This window comes from Lepidochelys kempii, chromosome 1, assembly GCF_965140265.1.
Source record: "Lepidochelys kempii isolate rLepKem1 chromosome 1, rLepKem1.hap2, whole genome shotgun sequence".
NCBI classification, from domain to species: domain Eukaryota; kingdom Metazoa; phylum Chordata; order Testudines; family Cheloniidae; genus Lepidochelys; species Lepidochelys kempii.
The window spans coordinates 54,205,104-54,222,967 of record NC_133256.1 but is presented as its reverse complement, the minus strand read 5'-3'; the positions used below and the strand labels follow the sequence as shown (position 1 = coordinate 54,222,967).

General features: G+C 43.4%; 1 protein-coding gene across 1 annotated transcript in view; it reads left to right on the top strand.

Moving 5' to 3' along the window:
• Positions 1 to 561: 561 nt before the first annotated feature.
• The window catches only part of FOXO1 (forkhead box O1), an 85,427-nt gene continuing 68,124 nt past the window's right edge, over positions 562 to 17,864 (top strand). Inside the window, exon 1 of the mRNA XM_073342645.1 lies at positions 562 to 1,641. Coding sequence (XP_073198746.1) covers positions 1,033 to 1,641 — 609 coding nt within the window. The 5' untranslated portion in view covers positions 562 to 1,032. The remainder of the gene's footprint in view (positions 1,642 to 17,864) is intronic.

The following is a 17,864-nucleotide window of genomic DNA, read 5'->3' as shown; positions in this document are numbered from 1 at the left end:
TATGGGGGGAACCCAGACACAGCCAGATAAGTGACTTGCAGCAGCTCTAGGTTTGTGACAGGGCAGGGTATCAAATCCAGGTCTGGCGAGTCCCTAACCTAGACCATCCTTCCTGTCATTTAGTTTTATTACCTGAGTGATAGTGAGTAACACCCAGAGAACCGATTGCACGCAATAAATTGAATGCCTTGCAGTGATAATTGCCAAATGACTACAGGGCAGCAGTCCAAGGAAAGCCCGCCTAGGAATCAGTGCAATGTGCATGCACACAGAGCTGAAAACAAACTCCTGCAGCCAGGCGAGTCCCGTTGCCGCAAAACCCTGGAGCAAACTCCAAAGCTGCTTCTCTGCTCATTTTGTAGTAAACAAAACCTGCTGCCTGCTCCGGCTGGAGGCACCGCACCACCGAGCCAGGCTCACGCGAACACTCTCCCCTCAGTGACTTACCAGCAGCCACACACACGAAACCCCTCATGGAAAATTGGCCTCTGCATAATGCGACGGGCAAATCGTTTCCTGAGCGGCGTGGGGCGCCCATTGGCTCGGGCGGGCCTGTCAATCACAAGGCGCAGGACGGGGGAGGAGGCGGGCCCCGCCGCGGCTGCGGGGCGGGCGGGAGTTCCAGTAAGTCAGCGCCGGGCCGCCGCTGAGTCGCTGCTGTCACGGCCGCGTCCCGAACACTCAACAGGCAGCTGCGCGACCACGGGGAGCGAGCCAGGCTGCAGCCGCCCTGAGCCCTGCGGACCCCACGGGCGCGCTGGCGGGTGCTCCGGCCGGGCAGCGCCGTCCCTCCCTGGGAGCCTTGATGAAGTGGCGGAGCTAAGTGTCCTTCTCCCTCCCCCGTCTCCGGGCTCCTGCCCCGGGGCTCCCGCCCCCCCCTCCGCTCTCCCCGGGAGCGCTGCGCTCCCTCCAGCCCCGCTCCGCTCCTTCCTGCGGGCTCTCTGCCGGCAGCCTCCCCGGCTGCCCAGCGGGCTCCCCTGACTTCCCCCGAGCCGGCCCTTCCCCGGAGCCCGTCCCCTCCCCGCCACCACCATGGCTGAAGCGCCCCAGCTCGTGGACATCGACCCCGATTTCGAGCCGCTGCCCCGGCCCCGCTCCTGCACCTGGCCCCTGCCCAGACCGGAGTTCAACCCGTCCAGCTCGGCCACCTCCAGCCCAGCGCCGTCCTGCGGGGGGCAGCCCGACGGGGCCGCCTCTGCCTCGGCGGTCAGCGTCGATTTCATCGGCAACCTGAGCCTGCTGGAGGAGAGCGAGGACTTCGAGCCGCCGCCGCTGCCCCCGGCCGCCGCGGGTGCAGCAGAAGGGGCCGCTCCCGGGGGCGGCTGCCTCTGCGGGGACTTCCAGTGCCAGGAGGCCGGCTGCCTCCACCAGCAGCAACAGCCCGGGCCGCCGCTCCAGCCGCAGCAGCAGCACCCGCCGGTGTCTGCCCTGTCCGCGGGTCCCATCCCCGGCCAGCCCCGCAAGAGCAGCTCGGCTCGCCGCAACGCCTGGGGCAACCTGTCCTACGCCGACCTGATCACCAAGGCCATCGAGAGCGCCCCGGAGAAGCGGCTCACCTTGTCCCAGATCTACGAGTGGATGGTCAAGAGCGTCCCCTACTTCAAGGATAAGGGCGACAGCAACAGCTCGGCCGGCTGGAAGGTGAGGCGGTGGGGCGTGGGGAGAGCTGGCCGGCCCGGGACCCCGGCAGGAGCGGGGAGACTTGCCTCTTCCCACCTCGCTTCTTTCAGGGGAGGCAGGAAGCTCCTTCCAGGGCGCACACCCGGCCCCTCGCTAGCGGGCTGCGCCCCGGGCTTAGGATGCACCGGGAACTGCGGACTCAGCATTGCAACCCCCTAGTGATCGGGGAGCTGGAGGGGAAGCAGGGCGGTTGCAGAGCGCTGCAAATTCTGCTCCCTCGCCCCCGTAAGTGAAGTGCACGAAGTTAGAGGCTGACGTAGTGATTTGCAGGCTGCCCCCTGCCCTCGCTGGCTGTTCACTGACGCTGGGGTGGCCGGAGCTTACGCAGGTTGGCTTGGTTTGCAGTGTGGCTGAATACTTCTAAAAAGTGTGTCCTCCTCTCTCCCCCGAGAGAGTTAAGGTTAGAGGCCGGAGGACGTGGCTTAAGGGGGAGATGCAAGGTTTACACTGTAACAGGTTGCATGTGCATGCGGCTGTCCCCGGGGGCGAGGGGGTTCCTCGCACTTTCCCCGGTGCCTAAAAGGGCAGCCGAAGTTGCTTGTGCCGGGTTTGTAACTTAGCAGCCAGCCGGCTGTGGAGACTCGCTGTGTCATTTCCCTTTGCAGAGTTGGGACGAACTTAAAGTGACAGAGATTCAAGGGCTAGCCGAGAGCTAGAGAAGTGCAGTGTTAGGGTGCAACGTGCTGGGGGCGACAGGGCAGCAGACGCTAGCTCATTTTGCCTGTACTGTGCCCGGTGTGGAGCTAAAGTTCAAGCCTGTCAATGTGTGCAATGCATTTAAAGGGCCGGTGCCTCCTGCTTCAGATCTAATCCGAAGACACATGGCAGCGCCTTTAACCCGCTGTGTGAGACCTTCCCCTGTCAGTAAGTAGGGCAGTACAGAGTCCTTTCCAACACAGACTTTAATTGCAGTTAATCTTATTGAGGGAATTTGCCATTTTTTTTTAAAGGTAGTTTAGCTAGAGCTAGTAGTGTGCGAGTGCCATTTCAGGTCTAAGATGTAAAATCACCTTTTCATCCCATTGTTCATTATGTGCTCAGGCATTAGATATATGCTTCACAGAAGCAAATAGACCAGTCCTTGCCCCAAGGAATTTACAATCTAAATTCAGACATGACCCAGTGAATGGGGGAGGGGGTCATAAACTAAAATGGGGGAAGAAGCATAGGCATGACAAGGGTTATAGTAACACTGCATGTTTACCCAGTGAGCTGTGTGTTCATTGTAATGGCTTTGTTAATTAAAAAAACCTGTAAACTAAATTTAACCGGACTCTGTTTCCCTCAGAATGAAGTCTGCCTGTCTAGAAGTAGCAGACAGCTAGGTGACCTGTTGATCATAGGATTTGCTACTCTGCTTTTGTACAAACTGGAATGGGGTAGCAAGCACACACTAGCCCTGCATCAAGCCCTGATTCCAGCTTCAGGGTGGGGGTGACAATAATAAATAGGCAAGAGTTCTGGTCTTTGAGACTTCTAAGGCTGTTCAACAGTGGACATGTTATCTTTAGCAAGTGGCTTGACCTCTCTAATGTAGCAGGTTGTCTAGCCATCATTAGAGCTAATGGCTGACTTTTAATCAGTTACTACTTTTCTAAAACTGGCTATTTGAATTGGATTACAAAGTGCCACTTGTTTGAATACACTGATTATTAATGCACTGCCTTTTCCTATAGTCTTTATTGGGGACAATATTTAAACAGTTAACATCTTTGAGGTAAATGAACCTTTGGTTTGATGCTGTATAAAGTATGCTTTGTGTACTTATTTTCATAACAGAGGTATATAGGGTTTTGTCACTACCTACCAGATTATTTTGAGAAGAGGTCTTCTGTTTTTTTACATCTGTAAAGGGAGAAAAATCCTCCACACAGTCAATTACATCATAGTAATTAATTTGATACCTCCACAGTATTTTACAAGTTTTAGTGTTTTCTACTGACAGGTTCATAATATAGTTTCAGTCAATATTAGTTAAACTTTGCAAAGTTTTATCAGTTTTTCCAAATACATTTTACTTGGGTTTCTAGATTAGATAATAATTAAGGCTTTTTAAATATTGGGGTAGTTGTCCATCCAAACAGTGTCTTTTAATTTTTTTCCCCTCTACCTCGGGATATGGTATTACGAAAGGTACATTTTTGTTTTGTTTTGTTTTGTTTTGATAGGTGGATAACATCCTACAGTGTTCTTCTAGTATAAAGTTACAAAAACAAAAGGACAACACTTAGCTAAATTTACTGGTAGAAGCTAAGAAACCTAAAGGATGATGTATGTGAAGAAATTTGAATGATAACCATTTCACTTCTGTTAAACTTCAATATTAGATCTGGCAAAGCTGTAAATGAGAGAGACCAGCATTTAAAAATGAGATCTTTCAGGTGGCTGTGTTGTCTGTTGGTACAGATTGAGATTGTCAAGTGCATTTTCAGTTTGAGTAAAGGAGTATTTCAAAAACTAGGAAGTCTAAGAAGAATGTCACTGACTAATTACTTTGTATTCTATTACTTATCTTTTGGTGGTGCATTGTTTTAACAAGCCAAACATAGTTTCAGCTCTCAGATTCAAGACTTTCCTATTCCCAACATTTGTTTATAGACCAAAAAATTGCTACTGTTACTTTCGTTGGATGTGGAATGTTTGGGTGTTTTTTGGGCTGTCATAGTACCCTAATTTATCAACTTCAATTTTTCATAAAATTTATCGTTTAACACAGTTAACTCTTTAAGTATGGCTTTTTAAATGTTTATTGTACTGTCTCCTGGGGCATAAGTCACCATGATTCTTTTTTTCTCCTCTTTGTGCATATTTTTGACAGGGTGGTAGGAAAGTTGTTAAACACCTATACACCCAGTCATTCCTAATTTCTTGCTTTGGTAGTAGGTGGAAGTTTTTTTTTGTTTTGTTTTTTTTTTTACATCCCCCACTCCACTTCAGGGTTAGTTATCTACCTCCCCTTGAAATGAAAACCCTGATGCAATCTTAACCATTGTCTTCCTACTGCTCCACCATAATATGTTCTAAGAAATTCTGCTTTTAACCAGTTTTATGGCTGAGTTGACTGAGGCACAAGGAGTTCAAGTCACTTGCCTCATTTAACATGATGAATCAATGGCTCAGCTTGAATAAGGGTCTGTTTGGCTCAGGATCTGTTGTTTTAGTACTGTATTGTAATCAGTGGACTTCTTTAGGTGTAATTAAAACATTCTAAATTTCAGTCAGTTATGGGCCCTGAAAAAGGAGTGTTACTTGGAAGGTTGAATGTAGATTAGAGAGGGTAAACTTTTACTAACAGAATTTGTAATGGGTCTTGGGTCAATTTCTTTATGGCCTGCAATACACAGTGGTATAGCTGTCTCTTTCTCACTTGGATTGCATGTCTTATTTGGGTAAAATGTCTCGGAAAAAACTTTCCATATTGTTGTAATTAGAGTTTAGGTTTATAATTGTAAAAGCACCTAATTTAGTGAGCTGTCAAATTACACACCTTGTTTTGAGAAGAAATTCAGAATGAAATGTTTAAACAAGATCTAATTTCCAGTGCCTTCAACCTTAGTTATGATATTCTGCATTGGTAACAGATTATTTAGGTGACTGAATATGTCTCCTCAGTTTCAAGTGTTTGTGATTCTATAACTACCAAATTGTAATTTCAATTGTTAAACTGCATTTTTCACTAAAAGAATTTATCTACGTCAACTTTCAGGTATATTTCTTGATTGTTAAAACTTCATCTCCATACTGTGAATAAAAGGAATGTGAAAGTCAAAGACCATATAATTTTACATTACACAGAAATTGTCCTTAAGTACATTCTTAAGTAATGTTTACTAAAGTAGGTAAAATTGATCTCCGTTATACATGTGCGTAGTCTGCTCTAGAGTTCCTGAGAATTTCTAGTCTGAAATGTAAACTCTGCCAACCCCCCTCAAAAAACCAATGCCCACATGCTCATCAACTCTTCTGAATGAATCATGCAACAAAGGGAGATCCTAAACATTCTTTACCAAACCCTTTTGTACTATTGAATGCTAACAAGCACTGTTGATAACCATATTTGCTTAAAAAGAATTGCAGAAAGACCAAGATCTGTTGTAGTGATAACAAGAAAGTTACTGAGTGTGTTGTACCATAAATCTTCGTACTTCTTCACTATTCCAGTCAAAACAATCTCTTACTCAAGTTATGCGGATAAGGGTAGAATGTGGTTAAAAAAATGGAGTCTGTTGTGGTGGCAGTAGACTTACCTCTGAGGGAAATAACTGTGGGTAACTTTTTTCTTTTTTCCTTTGTTTTACTTCAGAAAAGTTGTGAGATTAATTATAAAGAACATCTATCACATCCCCTCTTTCAGCACTTGCTGCTCTTTGTCTTTTATTCAGTCTTTGAAAATGGAATAAAGCCAAAAGTTGACCCTACCAACATTCTGATATCCTCAGAGTAATTCTTTAGACAGAATGCTCTGTTGAAACAGAAAATACTACTAACTTTTTTTGGCTTTCGCTGTAAATTGGGTATATTCTTTAAGTCTTGTGGAGATTAAGATTGCATCACTGGTTACACCTTCTTGACTTCTGGCTTAGTGAAGGCTTGATCACCTAGATTTACCTGTTGTCCTGGCTATAGGAATGAGACTGGATGTTAGCAAGTTGCAGAAGTATGAGTGGAAGTATGCCTGATAGGGTGAGCCCAAAGCATATGCTGAGTTGAATGTCTTTGTCCATAAGAATTGTTGTAGTGGTCATGACTAACTCATAATTGAATAAGGGTCTGTACAAAGATGATTCTAGGGTGTGATATTCAAAAGCCACATAACATGATCTTAAATAATTCAGAAGCCTTTTGCAAATAGAATACAGAGCACTTTACAAAAATTTGAAAAACCTTACTTTGGTATCTGAATACCTGAAATAACAAAAATACATTCCATGCTGAAGTATTTAAAATAAGTTTTATCGAACAGGTAGGGTTTTTTTTTAATATGGAAGGTGATAGGATACTAGTTGATGGACACTGAATTTACTCTGCAGAATTGCTATATGCTCAATCAGTCATGATACAAGAAGTGTAGGTATCTACCTTTGTGCCTTTGCAATAGAAGTTGATACTTTCCTAACTGATTCATGGACTGATAACATCATACATTGCGCTATATCTTTAACTTTCAGTTAGAGGGACTCTGCCAACTTAAAACACATTTGTTCTGATGTCAGAATAAATCTTTCAGAGCCATAAATGTCTGTCCACTGCCACCTCATTTCATACAAGCCACTAAATAGCTCTCAGTAGTAACTTTCAGTTGCTATCTTTAATAGGCAAGATTCAAACTAATGACTCCAGTGAGAGGCTCTGTATAGAAGAGTGCCTGCATTCTTATTTATGTTCTGAGATACTATGATCAGGTAAATAAAGCCAGTTTTGGGAATCAGTACTTGTGGCAAATAGCATACTTGTTTTAAAGGGCTGTGTATGTATCTCAGATGCACAGGTTAGTTTAATGTAATATTAAAATGATTCTGGCAACTTGAAAGCTAGCTAGTTTGGTTTTAAAAAAAAATTGACTTCACGTCTGGGGTCTCCTTGCCAACTTCTGTGGCTTTATAAACTCATTTTCCTATTCTGTTTCAGACAACAGAAGACAACGGTATTTTTAAAGGCCCACACAAATGGGCACGAAACTATGTTGGGGCAACAGTGAAATTAATGGACAGAAAATGCTGTCAAATGCACATAAAAGATCTTTTCCATCTTTTAGTTACACCTGTTGTAACAGTAGTAGATTTAAAAAACCCTCACTTCTGTATGATTTAAAAAAAAAAATTATCGGGCCCCTGTAGGTTGCACAATTAAAGTAGCAGGAAGTCAGGAAATGTGAAAATTAAAAATTAAGACAGTAACGTTAATTTGATCATACTACAAATTCTATATATTTAAATTATACCCTTATGCCATAAATAAGAATGTTTTTTGATCAATCATATACCTTAATATTACAAACCAAGACTGGAACATAGTATTTATGTCCAAGATAGCATGAGTTAATGTTTCCAATTAAATCTTGAATGAGAACCTAAAATGTGCAGAATACACTGTATGCAATTTTGTTGCATTCCACAGTAAGATTACAATTTCTCTTCTTGATAAAGCAGGTGGTTTTTGGTGTGGATTTTCCAGTGTGTTTTTCATTAATGCTTATAATCTTCCTTATACAAACTGTTAATGCAGCAGCAGCCCATGTTTCTGTGCAAGTCCCCTCCTAAGGCTGGGAAGTTTGAACATGCATTTCATATCCTAAAGAGGAACATTTCATTAGAATCTATTAAAATTCAGAGATGCATATTGAGCATGCTCTTAAGTGATTTTTTTTTTTAAAAAAGTGCTTTGACATTTTTATTTATTTCCTAATTTACTACTTGTCTCCTCCCCATCCCCAAGCCCAAGTACTCTGTGGTAAGATGGACCTAGGTTTTGTGGTAAAAGCCCTGGTTTCTGTCACCCTCTCATGGTGAAATAAAATTAGGCAATCTTTGTGTTAGCTATTGTGGTGGTTGCTGTTATAGTACATTCAGTTTGGTTATGTCGTTTTCTGATATATTTTTTTTATGTGCTCCAGATTTTTGTATTAACTGCATTGTAGAAGTTGTCAGTGGAGCTGGAGATTTTGGTAGCCGTAGCTTTTGGCACACGGGATGGTGTAAGAGGCAATCTGAGACACTGGGATAAAGCTTCTATTTGGATGTTTCTGAAAAAATAATCCACAGTAAAATAATTGGCAGTGTTTTCTAGATTTGAGTCAACACTATTGAGATAAATTGGGCAGTTCACGCCTCTATGAACTATTGTTTCAGGCTGCTGCAGATTCAAGATGACACCACGAATGCTAGACACCCTTTTTAAAATGAATGCTTTGAGAGCATAATTGCTGACAAATTCCATGGCAATGGAATTGCAGAATACACAGAACACTGGTTATGACCATGCTGAGCTTCAGTCTTCAGCCACCTTTTTGTTTTGGAAAAAATGTGAAAACAGGGAGTTCTAATGGAAGTGATTTTGTAACTCTGAGTATAGCAGGTACTGACCCTGCCAGCTAACTCATGCAAAGACATACCAAATATTTCTGGTAAATACACTTTTCAGTTTTTTAAAAAGAAATTATATATAATAGAGACTCTGAGCTGATGATAGGCATCTGTTTGAAGTCAGGAGGAAACCTCAGGTTAAGTTATACATGCAGCAGTTAACTGTGACTTTCTTAGCATTTGCTAGTTTACAATAGAGTATTGATGAGTTGTGTAGAATTTTTATTTGTGAATTAAAATGCAAGGCAGTTGAATTTGATGTGGTATTGTAAGAATTCAGCCCTTTACCACACTAGCTCCAACTTATTAAATCTAAAATGCACAAGGGAACAATCATGTATGTATTGGAGAACTGCATTTGTGCTTCTGCATATAGAATTTCACTAGCTTGGACTGTATTTAAATATTGTTTACTGCACTTTACCTACTGCAGAGAATATATTTGCTGAGTTTATTCATGTGTTTTCATCCAGCAGAGTTGCTGTGTAGCTGTCTTTCAGCCTTGTAATGTGCAACTATCATATGTTAGCTCTGGGGCAGTGTAACATGACTGCTGTAGCACTAGCTTTCAATTAGGTCACAAATAAGGATATAGTGAATGAAATCAAATGTTATGATTGCACTGGAGACTGCCTCAGATTTTTGATTTCACTAGTCTTGGTGTCCTATTTTAGTTCTGTATATGAATATTGAAGAAACTACATGTCATGAAGTTGCTTAAGTTCAGAGAGATGCTTAAGGGATGGGTTTATTTGCTCCATTTGAAACACTGTTGCAATAGTTGCTAAAGATTTTGAGGTACTTTACCATTTGTAGATACATCAGGTGACGAGGCTCAGTTTGAAAAGTGTTTGCTGAAAATCTACTGGAACTGTGTGCATCGCTGGGTGGAGTGGAGTAGTCCTAGAATTTTGATGTGCAGAGGAAAACAACTAAGGTTTATTGCTGAATAATGTAGGATGAAAAACTGAGATTAAACAGAGGTAATGAGAAGACCTGGCTATGTTTCAATACTCCTTAAACTTGTGCTGGTTCTGGACTTGCAGTTTACAAAGAGAATAGCTAAGTGGTGGTTGGGGTGTCCTATCTGTGCTGCTTCCTATTGAGAAGGTCTCCTTATTCTAAGCCCAAGGCTGGTCATATTTAGGGCTGAAACGTCTCTGAAATAGTTGTTCTTGGCCTAGAAATTAATTTTTGGGCAAGCTAGAAAATCCATTCAACTGTTTGGTTTGCAACAGCACAGAGTAATGTTCTCAGTGCTTATTGTGGCTGTCTTGTTCTCACATAATTCAAGCAGTTTAAGCTCCAGATTTCACATGCATGTACTGAATATAGTATATTGTGCACGTGCAGTACATTCTCCTTACAAGAGTACTTATCCAGACTTATATTTTGAGCACCCCAAAATCTGCCTTATGAGCTAAAGTTGGCCCCTTTCCTGCAGAGTATTGAAACTACATTATATCCGTGCACTTTAATACATAGAAGCATTTGCTTAAGTGATTAGATATTGAAATACATGAAGACTGTATATTATTCAGAAGTCCTCCCGTATTAGACCTTCCCAATCCTGGCACTGAAATGTAAAAGGACTGTGTAAATCCCACTGTCACTTCCCTTTTTTTTTCTCTTTTGAAAGGTATTAAAAGGTAAAAAGAACTCTGTTAATGCAGTGCAAAAAACTGAGATTTTAATTGCCCACCAAAAAAAAAAAAAGGGGGGGGGGATTGAAAGCTGTTGTTCCCACAACAACCAGAGCTCTGTCATAATGGATGAAGAAAGCATTGGGGAAATCAGATATACAGTAATGAAATATTTATATGTGCAAGCAGCCATTTTATTCTCCATGGAAACTATAACTTTGCACAAAGTTAGAACTTTTATTTAAGGGGGCCAGATGGCGCAGTGCAGCTACTTTGCTTCACATAGCCTAAAGTAACTGGTGTGGGGAGGATCACTCCAATGTAAAGCTGATCCTCTGCTGACATAGGCAATGTTCGGCTCTGATGGCACTCCCTCTCCCTGTTGCCCCATTGTGTCTAATATAGAAGCATGTATGGGGGAAGCTGGTATGCCTGAAAAGCAGTTATACCCTGTTTTTTCCCAGCCGTGTTTTCTGCCCCATGCAGCTGGTCTAAATTTGATCAGTTCTTCAGTCCTTATGTTGCACTAACCCAGCACAGAGGCTCTTTTAGAGAGCGGCAGCTGGATCAGGGAAGAGCGACATAATCTTTAAGCAACCTTTTCATCCTTCCCACCTTGTACTCTACTGATCAGCTGGACTGCTGGATCTGGCCTAGTCTCTGTTTTAACATCACATTCATATAGATTTTATAAACTACATAGAATTTGTCTTTTTTTTCTTTTCACTTTATAATTAATTCAGCAGGATTTTATTATTTAGCCTGCCTTACTGCTAGACCACTTGTGACAGTCCTTATTTAACATCTTGTAAAGTAACTTTTCCCGTGGTCGTACATGCTGGGTTTTGTGAGTGTCTTAGGAGTGCTGAGGTGCAAGCATTGGTTATTTAAAGGAGTAGTTAAAATACAGATTACATCGACTTTTCAAATAAGTAATAGAACTACATAGGTCCAATCAGATTTTGGGGATTACCACTGACAGTGCTAATTTGTGATTCGGTATTACAACAAAAGTTAGGAAATTCTTTAATTCTTTCAGGTTTGACTCCAGAAATTATCACGTGGGTGGAGTTTCACTTACCTATCACCATTTAAACTAGGCAGTTAGATAAGACTGAAGCAACTTGTTCTAAATGTGGTGACTTGTTAGACTGCATTTATTGTGCAAATGAGCTTACATCCTGCAAGATCAGCAGAAACGTTTAAGGTTTACTTAAAGGGAAGTGGATTAAATTAGGTGACTTTAATTACTATGAGTTGCATACCTATCAGTAATGAGATTAAGGTATTGGATTTGTTACCCACTACGCTATAGAAGGCTCTCTTTCTATGCTCATAAAGTGAATAAGATAACTGCAAGTGGTGATTGAGCTAAAGCCACCCCAAATTTCATTTGCAAGTTGGCAAAGTGTTGCTGCTCCTGGAGTATGTTTAGCATGGCTTTTGAGCTGTGCTCCAGCTCTGCTCCAGCTCCAGGCAAAAAACTGCAGCTCCGCGCTCCACCTCCAGGCTCTGCTCCAAAGCCCTGATCTTTCGAATCAGACATCACTTCTCTGCTAGTCCAGAAGGCAAATTTTGGCCTATTTTAAACAGCTGAAGGGAGAAAGAGAACACTTACGATCTGAAAACATACTATCAAGGGACCTGATTCAGCTATGATTTGCACCAGTGTTACTCCATTGATTTGAATGGTGCTACTTCAGAGTAAAACTGGAGTAAAGCAGTAATGAATCAGGGCTGAAGAGTCCTAGTTTGTCTACAGTGGGTGCAATTTGTATATGCCAGATTAAATCAATCCCTTAAATAAAGTGTGTTCTTTGCAAACTCAATTAATGAATATATTAAAATTTCTCTTGTGCTTGGGACCCAGTTTCACTACTCTTAGAGGGGTTGCTTTAGGATCATTGTGTTATGGAATTACTGTAGTTCTAGGTCTCTATTAAATTAGTGCTTTTAATTTCCAGTCAAGGTATCTGATTTTTGGGTTAAGAGGAACTTTTAATTCTTTTTTTAAAATCAATAGCTGCAAGAAGGAACTTTTTCTTTCTTCTCTGAAGTATCAACAGAGCTTGACTGCTACAGGTCTAACATTACTCACTCTGATTTGTTGAGTGTAGTCCGGAGCAACCATCAATAATTCCCCCTTGAATCATTGTCAAATTCAAACCTTGGAAGAAGGAAAAACAGCTGGTAGATGCTTGTGGCAGGGTGAACCTAAATCTTTTCACTCTAAGGAGACTTGAGATTGGCCATCAAAATATTAGTTAATTGAATAGCAACAGGCCAGTTCACCAATTCCTTTTCATTAAGAGTTTGAATTTTATGAGCTAATAGCCCTTCTACGTCAGGATTTCACGCTGGCTGGAGTCTTCTTAAAGACTTACTTTTAGTTCTTAGACTAGCTTGCAAATTTTTCGTACTCTGGCAGTTCGTGTATCTGGCACTGATATACCGTAGGTAACAGGAAGGAATAAGACTTCCTGTTATGTATTACAGGGAGTATGTTAATCATCTAGTGATAAATATACACCAGTTAAGAGTAATTAAAGTAGAATATTTATGGTGGCTAGTCTTAAAAATATTGTGCTTTTGGTTGATCCCTGTTTGTTCTTCCAGTAAAGCATTTTGGCTTTTTCTGATTGAACCAGCAAGGAAAGTAAATAGTTGCAGTAAAATGGAAGAGTCATGATAAAGAAGCAATTCAGAAAGAGAATTCTTGGTTAGGTTCCTTAAGGTGAAATCTCTAGTTGGTTGGCAGTCCTGATAACAGAATTCTTTTTTTAAAAATAAATAAATCTGGCTTGGTGTTGGTGCATGCATTTTATGCTAATGAACATGAAGGATTAATCTGCTAGAGACAGGTATGGTACAGGTACTGGGTTCTCTGCACAGCTCAGTCTCCAACTATTTCAAATTGCCTCATCTCTGTTAATCTAGACCTGGGCCTTTTGAACCAAGATTGCCTTGTGCCAAAATGGAGGCTTTAGCTAGACCAGGGGTGGGCAAACTTTTTGGCCTGAGGGCCACATTGGGGTTCTGAAACTGTATGGAGGGCCAGGTAGGGAAGGTTGTGCCTCCCCAAAGAGCCTGGCACCTCCCCCCCCATCTGCCCCCTTCTATGTCCTGTCATCTGACTGCCCCCCTCAGAACTCCCCTGTTCCTTGTCCCCTGACCACCACCTCCCGGGACCCCCTGCCCCTAACCGCCCCCCGGGACTCCACCCCCATCCAACTCTCTGACAGGCCCCCTGGGACTCCCATGCCTATCCAACCCCCCCGTTCCCCATCCCCTGACCGCCCCCCTAGAACCTTTGCCCCATCCAACTGCTCCCTGTCCCCTGACTGCCCCCCAGAACCCCCTGCCCCTTATCTAACCCTCCCCATTCCCCGCCTCCTTACCATGCCGCTCAGAGCAGCAGGACTGGCAGTCGCGCTGCCCGGCTGGAGCCAGCCACACCACCGCGCTGCCCAACAGGAGCGCGCAGCCCTGCTGCCCAGAACGCTGGCGGCATGGCGAGCTGAGGCTGCGGGGGAGGAGGGACGGCGGGGAGAGGCTGGGGGGCAGCCTCCCCGCATGGTACCGTGGGCCATAGTTTGCCCACCTCTGGGCTAGACCAATGTCCAGGAAAGTTTAGGGTGAGAGCACAAATTAGTTTTAACCTAATCAAATTGAACTTGATCTTTTGATTCAAACTTGATTTGAACCTAGATCTTAGGAGTTCACAGGGAAGGGGGAAACCCCCCCTCTTTTTCTGAAAGGGGATGGGGGACCCAAAATGTAATTAGATGCCTAATTAGAGGCCACTTTGCTTTCTTTTGATCCATTAGGATGGCTTTGTGAAGCCATCCTAATCAAGGTCATAGATGTATAAATGTTATTTCAGAGGACATGGCTATGGCTGCACCGCTGTAAGCTCTCTAGTGTAGCTGCTCTAAACAGATGGGAGCGAGCTGTCCCCTCGGCTTAAATACTCCAGCCCCTGCAAGCAGCAGTAGCTATGTCGTTGGGAGAAGCACTGTCCACACCAACACTTAAGTTGGCAAAAGTTATGTCACTCAGGGGGTGGCTAATTCACACCCTTGAGGACATAACTTATGTTGACTTAAGTTGTTGCGTAGCCAAAGCCAGCGTTATAATAAATTACTACTTTTCAAATAAACATCATCTGACTCTGCAAAAACTGTGTGTCCTCCTTTATCACTTGCATGCTAAAATGAACAGCTTTTGAGCCCTAGTTTGAAATTAAAAACCTAAACATTCACCCACCTCCTCCCCCCATCCCCACCACTCCTTTTTCCTTGAACACGTATATCCACATTTAACACTACAATAGACTTGTCCTCAAATTTCTACCACCAGGGAATCTGTGCTACAAGAACTGAACAGTTCTCTTCCAAAATTAAGGGTATTCATAAACTGACCCTCTGGGAGGAGTTTTTTAGTCTGAGGCAAAGTGTCTTGGCAGTTTAGTCATTTGTCGAAAGAAAATGTCCTGAGGTGTGGCAATTACTACTATGAGAATAAAACAAAGAAAAAAGTATTGCATATAGATATCGTTTCAGTTGAACGCACTGTGCGTTAGCCCATCAGATCAGTATGTGAATGTTCAACATTCCACTCAACTTGTAACTTAATTTGTAACTTCCTACATTGTATTGTATTTCTCTGGAAGACATCCCACAGCCACTGACTCTTCCCCTTTGTGGTCAGGAAAACACAACTTTATTGCTGCTTTCATTCGGGCAAGTAAGTAGGTTTGATGGGGAAGGTGTTTATTAAAGTTACACAATGCAGACAGTCAACTTTTTCACTTCTTCTAATTTTGAAACTTCACTTTAACGTACCAGCTGTCAAGGTTCCTTCCCCACTCTGAACTCTAGGGTACAGATGAGGGGACCTGCATGAAAACCCCCCAAGCTTATTTTTACCAGCTTAGGTTAAAACTTTCCCAAGGTACAAACTATTTTACTTTTTGTCCCTGGATTTTATTGCTGCCACCACCAAGCGTCAAACAAATATAATAGGGAAAGAGCCCACTTGGAAACGTCTTTTCCCCCCCACAAAATCCCCCCAAGCCCTACACCCCCTTTCCTGGGGAAGGCTTGATTAAAAATCCTCACCAATTTGCATAGGTGAACACAGACCCAAACCCTTGGATCTTAAGAACAATGAAAAAGCAATCAGGTTCTTAAAAGAAGAATTTTAATTGAAGAAAAAGTAAAAGAATCACCTCTGTAAAATCAGGATGGTAAATACCTTACAGGGTAATCAGATTCAAAACATAGAGAATCCCTCTAGGCAAAACCTTAAGTTGCAAAAAGACACAGAAACAGGAATGTACATTCCATTCAGCACAACTTATTTTATCAGCCATTTAAACAAAACAGAATCTAACACATATCTAACTAGATTGCTTACTGACTTTTTACAGGAGTTCTGACCTGCATTCCTGCTCTGGTCCCGGCAAAAGCAACACACAGACAGAGAGAACCCTTTGTGTGTCCCCCCCAGCTTTGAAAGTATCTTGTCTCCTCATTGGTCATTTTGGTCTGGTGCCAGCGAGGTTATCTTTAGCTTCTTAACCCTTTACAGGTGAAAGGGTTTTTCCTCTGACCAGGAGGGATTTAAAGGTGGTTAGCCTTCCCTTTATATTTATGACACCAGCAATGGAGATATTGCTGGTTGGAAATATTGTATCTCCATATTATCTTGTCAGAATATCGATATTTTATTGTCAAGCAATGGAGAATACTACTTGGGTATCTGAATAGAAATCTGTTAAGGATGTTCAAGCTAGATCTTTTTCTGTGGGTAACTGGTCCATGGTCAATCCTGAGGATTTAAGAGAATAAAATCCCTAACTGAATTCTGACTTGTAAATACTAGCATCAGTGCCACTAATAGTGAGCTGGGACATGCCTTCCATCCCTTTCATGCCTCATGGTGAATTATAGAATAGGAATAATAGCTAAGGGTATGTGGGGGTGGCTCATGTATCCCTTAGTAAAACAGCGGCAAGGCAACTTCTTAATCTTCTCTTGCAGTTTAGAGATGACCTGTATAATGTAGCTGTACAGTATCTCAAATACTTTTTTTCATGTTTTTACTTTTGGAGGTTTATAGTTAGCAACTGAGGCTGTAAAAAGACTGAAGGCTGTTCTTGCCCATGCACCACAGAGTCATTAGAAACTGAGGCTTAGCTGTAACCATCCAAAATTGGCTGGGTCTTAGTTGGTGTCGCACTTTGACTTTTTGCCTAACTTATAGTATTTACTAATTTTTGGTGCAACACTGTGCAATATTTTGGTTGTCCCTGTTCTTTGCTCCTGTCAATATTAATCCTGGCAATAGGAGTAAATGAAAGCTGGTGTCTTCATATTTGCTGGGTGTTTGAGATTAAAAGAACAACTGAACTGCTTTTCAGAAGGCAGCACATATGAAAACATCTTCTACAGTGCAAAATATTGTTTCCCGGCCACATTATGGCTGAATGTGACCAGCAGACTGCACTGTGATCATCTTTTTAACAGGATCTCCAAAATGGCATGCTCCCAACTTCAAGGCCCTTCATATTAAAGTGCCTAAAGAAGTAAATTAACTTACATTTTGTGGGTCTGGTCTGGTCCTTGGCTACATCTATCCAACCCCATTAAAACTAGTGGGGTTACAAAAGTATAACTGAGTGCAGAATTTAGCCTAGTAGTCTTCAAACCAGTGGTCTCCAACCTTTTTATGCACAAGATCACTTTTTGAATTTAAGTGCAACCCAGGATCTGCCCCGCTTCTTCCCCGAGGCCCTGCCCCGCTCACTCCATTCCCACTCCCTCTTTCGTTCACTCCTCACTCACTTTCACTGGGTTGGGGTTTGGGAGGGGGTGTGGGCTCTAGGCTGAGGCCAAGGGGTTTGGAGTGTGGAAGGGGGATCCTGGCTGAGCCTAGGGCAGGGGGTTGGGTGCAGGAGGTGGTGCCAGCTCTGGGAGAGAGTTTGGGTGCAGGAGGGGGCTCTGCGCTGGGGCAGAGTGTTGGGATACAGGAGTGGGTATGGGGTGCTGGCTCCACAAGGGGGTTCAGGGCTGGGGCAGGGGGTTCAGGGAGCAGGAGGAGCCTCGCGGTACTGGCTCTGGGAGGGGGTTCAGGGCAGGGGGTTTAAGGTGCAGGAGGGAGTACCGAGTGCTGGCTCCAGGAGGGCGCTGGAGGTCTGGGCGCTGGAGGCAAGAAGGGTGCGGGCTCCCACTGGGTGGCTCCCGGTCGGCGGCGCAGCAGGGCTAAGGCAGGCTCCCTGCCTGCTCCGTCCCCACACCACTCTCAGAAGCAGCCATCACACCTCTATGGCCCCTGGCAGGGGACACACACATGTGGCTCTGTGCACTGCCCCTGTCTGCGGGCACCGCCCCCACGGTTCCCATTGGCCACAGTTCCCCATCCCTGGCCAATGGGAGCTGCGGGGTTGGTGCTTGCA